General features: G+C 47.3%; 1 protein-coding gene across 1 annotated transcript in view; it reads left to right on the forward strand.

Moving 5' to 3' along the window:
* DGLUCY (D-glutamate cyclase) overlaps nucleotides 1–6435 on the forward strand; it is a 74722-nt gene that overhangs the window by 27824 nt on the left and 40463 nt on the right. Inside the window, exons 5-6 of the mRNA XM_017546940.2 lie at nucleotides 31–181; nucleotides 2536–2658. Of these exons, the coding sequence (XP_017402429.2) occupies nucleotides 31–181; nucleotides 2536–2658 (274 nt within the window). The remainder of the gene's footprint in view (nucleotides 1–30; nucleotides 182–2535; nucleotides 2659–6435) is intronic.

Here is a 6435-nt window from a genome sequence, read left to right on the forward strand (position 1 = left end):
TTTTTTTTTTTTTTTTTTTTTTTTTGTCAGACAACGGTGCCTTGTGCTACCCATGCTGGCTTCTGCTGCCCTCTGGTGGTTACAATGAGGCCCATTCCCAAGGACAAGCTGGAAAGGCTGGTACGCGCCAGCTGCTCCCTAGGGGGTGAGCAGGGACAACCTGTTCACATCGGTGACCCAGGTGAGTGTCTCTCTCCTGCCCATGACCCTGACAGCCTCTCTTGGAGTGGGGCCTGAGAAGCAGGCAGGAGCTTGCTACGTTCCTGAGCTCCCACGGCTTGTCTTTTTTTTCCAGGGGTCTCCAGGGGCAAAGGCCCTGAATAAGGCTCCAAAGCTCTGGCAGCTGTATCGGGGCTGGGCTTACTGATGCCCCTCAGGTTTAAAGGTGCCACCTTTGGCAGAATAGCCAGTCTCGCTGTGGTGTAAGTTTACATATATCATATCCTCTTGGGTTTTTACGGAGGCTTCTAATATATATGTAGGAAAAAAATATATATATAATGAATATATGTATAGGATTTTGTCCACAATTCCTGCCTATGACTCCTAAAATTTTTGGGACCTCCAAAATGCTGTATTTTGTCTGGCAGGTTCAGGGCGTGGCTGGTCAATGGGAAGACTAAGGCAGGATTAGAAGGTTAGGACTTTCAGCTCCACCCCTCCCCAAAACCTCCAGGGAGGAAAGAGGGGCTGACGGTCAAGTTGATTACCCACAGCTGATGGTTTAATCAATCATGCTTATGCGATGAAGCCTCCATAAAACCCCAAGAGGGTAGACTTTGGTGAGCTTCCACATAGCTGAACCATGCAGGTTCCTAGAGGGTGGTACCCAGGGAGGGCACGGAAGCTCCACACCCCTTCCCCCAAACCTCATCCTGGGCGTCCCTTCATCTGCATTCTTTGGCATATCCTTTATTTTTATTTTAATTAATTAATTAATTAATTTTTAAGACAGTTTCCCTCTGTCGCCCAGGCTGGAGTGCAGTGTTGCAATCTCAGCTCACTGCAACCTCCGTATCCTGGGTTCAAGTGATTCTTCTGCTTCAGCCTCCCGAATAGCTGTGATTACAGGCGCCCACCACCGTGCCTGGCGAATTTTTGTATTTTTAGTAGAGATGGGGTTTCACCATGTTGGCGAGGCTGGTCTTGAGCTCCTGGCTTCAAGTGATCTGCTCATCTTGGCCTCCCAAAGTGCTGGGATTACAGGCATGAGGCACTGCACCCAGCCTGCAATATCCTTTATAATAAACTGGTAAAGATAAGTAAATGTTTCCTCAAGCTCTGTAAGCTGCTCCAGCACATTAATCAAACCCAAAGACAGGTCATCAAACTGGAGGTCAGTTGGTCAGAAGTTCTGGAGGCCCAGATTTTCGACTGGTGTCTGTTGGGGGCAGCGGTGGGGACTGAGCCCTCAACCCGTGGGTTCTGATATCCAGGTAGAATGGAATTGGAAGGCACCCAGCTGGTGTTTCTTGCTTGATGGTGGGGAGAAACCCCCACAAATTTGGTCACAGGGGTCTTCTGTGTTGATGACTGTTATTGTGGTGTGAGAGCCGAGGACGCACACTGTTTGGATACAGCTTTTTTCTCTATGCGCTCACCCACTGGTGATCTTTGATAAGCGTAAAGCTCCTATGAACTTCCAATGAACCTGGGGTTGGGGAAAGCCAAGGGTGGCAGCAGGGCTCTTTGCCCAGAGATTTGAGCTCAAAGCAACCTCTAATCCAGGCTGCTATTCGCTGATATGTTGGGTAGAGATGGCTTTGTTCCAAATGTTAATTTGAGCCGAAATCCATTGATCCCCAGCGTATTAACTCAATCTGACAGTGAGTGAACAGATCCAAGATGAAGAGCCAATATCAAGAAGCCATGCAGGCCTCTTGGAGGCTCTCTGAGGGCCTGATGAGAGCTTGCGACTGGGCCTTGGATGAGGGTACAAGGTTGGCATACCTGAACTTGCTCAGCTGTGTAACCAACAAAATTAGACAAAACCTAGCCTTTTGCAGAAATGCAATCAGCACTTGCTGACCTCATCGCATGAGAATGATTTTTCGGGGCCACCTACCAGGACGGTGTCTGCTGAGGAGTTTTATCATTAGCGGGATGGATTGGGCCCAGCACATCCCTCTTTGCTGTCTTCAGGATGAGGTTGCTTCTGGTAGGCAAGCAGCTGAGGTTAGGTGCATGAGATGGGACTCAGCCTGGACCAAGATCAACTCCCCAAGGCTGACTTCGGTAGCAATCTGCACAATGAGAGTACTAGACTCAACGCATCCAAGGCTCTTTCCAGAAATCACGCCATGGAGTTTGAGATGCTGTGTTCTGAAATCAGCAGTCCACATGGACTGTGAATTATGGAGTACCTTGAGCTGACAAAGCCTTAAGTCCTATTCTCCCTCACCTCTTCCTCAAATACCATTTAAAATAATCCTGCCGCTTGAGTTTCTTTTTTAGGGAAAGAACCGTGAGCGACTCGACCAGGTCCAGTTGGGTGCTCCCTGCAGAGGGAATTACACTTTCCTTTTCCATCTGCAGAATTGTTGGGAATCAAAGAGCTTTCCAAACCTGACTACGGGGATGCCATTGTGTGTCCCCCAGGGGAGGTCCCAGTGTTCTGGCCTTCTCCGCTGACCAGTCTCGGAGCTGTCAGCAGCTGCGGTACGTTGGGTGATCACGGGACAATCACTCTGCCCTAGGATGGAGCCCAGTGGGGTCTAGTTCTTGAAAGCACAGTCTTGCAGCACAGTGATTTAAAAATGAAGCCGTAAAACAAAACACAAAACGGAGGGCTACGGCTACAGTGAATATCTGTCTGGTTTCCTTCTTTTAATCCCAGGGCTGGAGTTCCTCACCAGAGCACTTTGTCTTACAACTCAAATTTTTCTTGTTGGTTTTTTGGGTGTTTTTGAGACACAGTCTTGCTCTGTCACCCAGGCTGAAGTGATCTTGATCTTGGCTCACTGCAACCTCTGCCTCTCAGGCTAGAGTGATTCTCCTGCCTCAGCCTCCCAAGTAGCTGGAATTACAGGTGCATGCCACCACACCTGGGTAATTTTTGTATTTTTAGTAGAGACGAGGTTTTGCCATGTTGGCCATGCTGGTCTTGAACTCCTGGCCTTAAGTGATCACCTACCTTGGCATCCCAAAGTGCTTGGATTAAAAGAGTGAACCACCGCATCTGGCTTCAAATATGTTTTGATTAAATATGTTTGTTTTTCCTTCCTTCCTCCACCCCTCCTTCCCTCCCTCCCTCCCTCTTCCCCTTTCTTCCTTCCCTTTCCCTCCCTCCCTCCCTCTCTTTTTCCCTTTCTTCTTTCTTCCTTCCCTCTTTCCTTCCTTCCTTCCTTCCTTTCTCTCTGTTCTTTCTCTTTTTTCTCTCTTTTTCTTCCTCCCTTCCTCCCTTCCTTCTTTCCTTCCTCTTTCTTTTCTTTCTTTCCCTCTTTCCCTCTTTCCCTCTTTCTCTCTTTCTCTCTTTCTCTCTTTCTCTCTTTCTCTCTTTCTCTCTTTCTCTCTTTCTTTCTTTTCTTTCTTTCTTTCTTTCTTTCTTTCTTTCTTTCTTTCTTTCTTTCTTTCTTTCTTTCTTTCTTTCTTTCTTCTTTTGTCTTTCTTTCTCTCCTTCTTTCTTTCTCAGGGTCTCACTCTATTACCCAGGCTGGAGTTCAGTGGCACCATCATAGTTCACTGCAGCCTCAAACCTCTGGGGTCAAGTGATCCTCCCACCTCAGCCTCCCAGGTGGTTGGGACTACAGGCATACACCACCATAGCCAACCAAATTTTAGAAATTGTTTGTAGAGATGGGGTCTTGCTACATTGTCCAGGCTGGTCACAAAGTCCTGGCCTCAAGTGATTCTCCTGCCCTGGCCTCCTGAGTCGTAAAGATTACAGGCATGAGCTGCTTACTCCAGTATTTTGATTAAGTATATTTTATCTGCTGAAACATCCCCACCCATTCTAGCAGGAGGACTAACCTTTAGCTTAGCTTTTTGAGACATTCTGGGGATTGGTGGCGCCTTGAAAACAAAGGTGAAGCCAAGGAATATAACTAAACAAATCATTTCCCATGGTATTTGCAAGGTGATTATAATAAACAAGGCCAGCAGCCATACATTTTTTTCAAAGGCCTTGGGTGATATTACAACAAACAGACACACGGCGGCGCCCTCCTGAGCTCACAGTAAGCTAGGAAGGTGATGGAAACGTGAAAAATAACAGCTACTGCAGACCATGATCATGGACACTGGAAAATTCTGGCCAGGCCAGCCATACTTGCGCTATAAGCACAGAATCTAGTGTTACTTTAATTTAGTTTGAAAGCATTCATGAGAATTCAGCTCTCAGAATGGCCTCATGAGAGGGAAAGATATCCCTATGTGGTGAGGAGGCATGGCTGCCAAGATCCACAGGCTTCCATTCATTCGTTTGTTTACTTACACGTGTTGAGAATCTGCTATGTACCAGGCATGCATCCAGGCCTCGGAAGTACAGTGCTCCATGGGACAGGAGGGAGTCCTCTGGGTGCTCGTGGTCTTTTCCGAGTGTGTGTGGGCATGTGCGTAGACACACACACCTACATGCAGGAAATGTCCCCCAGCCCAGTGGCCTTACCGCTTTCCCACCACTGGCCGTGGCAGGTGCCCTGCAGAGGCCTCACTGCCATGGGCACCCCAGCATGCCCCAGCCCTTTAGTTCTGACAGCAATGGCACAGTTGATCATAGATGAGAACTAGTGACATCAGACAGGGACAGCCTTGAATCATTCTCAAGCTTCCTTTATTTTTATTCTTATGTTTTGGAGACAGGGTCTTGCTCTGTCACCCAGGCTGAATGCAGTGGCACGATCATGGCTCACTGCAGCCTTGACCTCCTAGGCTCAAGCTACCCTCCCACCTTAGCCTCTGGAGCAGGTGGAACCCCAGGCATGCACCACCATGCCCAGCTAATTTTAATTTTTTAGAGATAGGATCACACTATGTTGCTCAGGCTGGTCTCAAGCTCCTGGGCTCAAGCGATCCTTCCACCTCGGCCTCCCAAAGTGCTGGGATTATAGTCGTGAGCCACCATGCCTAACCTGAACTTCAATACAATATTTAAACTGCTATTAGCAATAGATTATTTGCTGCAGACCTCACGACTGATGGGGACAAAAGCCTGTGTCATGCTCTGAGCTGACTGTTCTGATATGTACTTGGCATTGGAGTGACCAGTTTTAGGTGCTGTCCAAAACACAGCCAGACAATGATGACATTCATCAGATTCATGACTTCTTCCCCTTACACATCAAATATAAAAGTTATGTATCTATCAGACTTTCATTTTAAAGTGCTGGCTTACTGTGGCTTTCTATTAAATATGAAATTAAGCAGGTGTGGTGGCTCACACCTATAATCCCAGTACTTTGGGAGGCTGAGGTGGGCTGATCACTTGAGATCAGGAGTTCAAGACCAGCCTGGCCAACATGGTGAAACCCTGTCTCTCCTAAAAATATAAAAATTAGCCGGGTGTAATGGCACACACCTGTAATTCCAGCTACTTGTGAGGCTGATGCATGAGAATCACTCGAACCCCGGAGGTGGAGATTGCAGTGAGCTGAGATCACACCACTGCACTTCAGCCTCGGTGACAGAGAGCGAGACTCTGTCTCAAAAAAAAAAAGAAAGAAAGAAACTTTATTGTTTCTGTGAAATCCAAGATTTATTTACTCAATCCACATCTGCATTTATTGAACACCTATTATGTGCAAGGCACTCTGTGAGATCCTGAAATGGGTGAGCAGTGGTCGCTCTTCTCCAGGAGCATACAGCTGAGTGGAGATGAGTACTCAAGGATCATAATGACACTGAGGAAGGCAGAAGAGGTAGACAGTATGGTATTAAGCACTTAATGAGCTAGGCACAAGAAACTAAGAATGAGTAAGATACCGCATGGGTCAGGCCAGGCTCCATGGCTCATGCCTGTAATCCCGGAACTGTGGGAGGCTGAGGCAGGAGATTTGCTTGAACCCAGGAGTTTGAGGCTGCAGTGAGCTGTGTTGCATTACTGTACTCCAGCCTGGGCAACAGAGCAAGCCCTTGTCTCTAAAAATTAACATTTGTTGATGTTTTTTAGAGACAACATAGAGCCTATATATATATATGAGGCTGGGCACAGTGGCTCACACCTGTAATCCCAGCACTCTGGGAGGCCGAGATGAGTGGATCACCTGAGGTCAGGAGGTCAAGGTCAGCCTACCCAACATGATTAAACTCTGTCTCTACTAAAAATACAAAAATTAGCTGGGGGTAGTGGTGCACACCTATAATCCCAGCTACTTAGGAGGCTGAGACAGGAGAATTGCTTGAACCTGGGAGGCAGAGGTTGCAGTGAGATGAGATTGCACCACTGCAACCTGGGTGACAGAACGAGAGTGTGTCAAAAAAAATTAATTTATATATATA

Source organism: Cebus imitator, unplaced genomic scaffold (assembly GCF_001604975.1).
Source record: "Cebus imitator isolate Cc_AM_T3 unplaced genomic scaffold, Cebus_imitator-1.0 Scaffold193, whole genome shotgun sequence".
NCBI lineage: Eukaryota > Metazoa > Chordata > Mammalia > Primates > Cebidae > Cebus > Cebus imitator.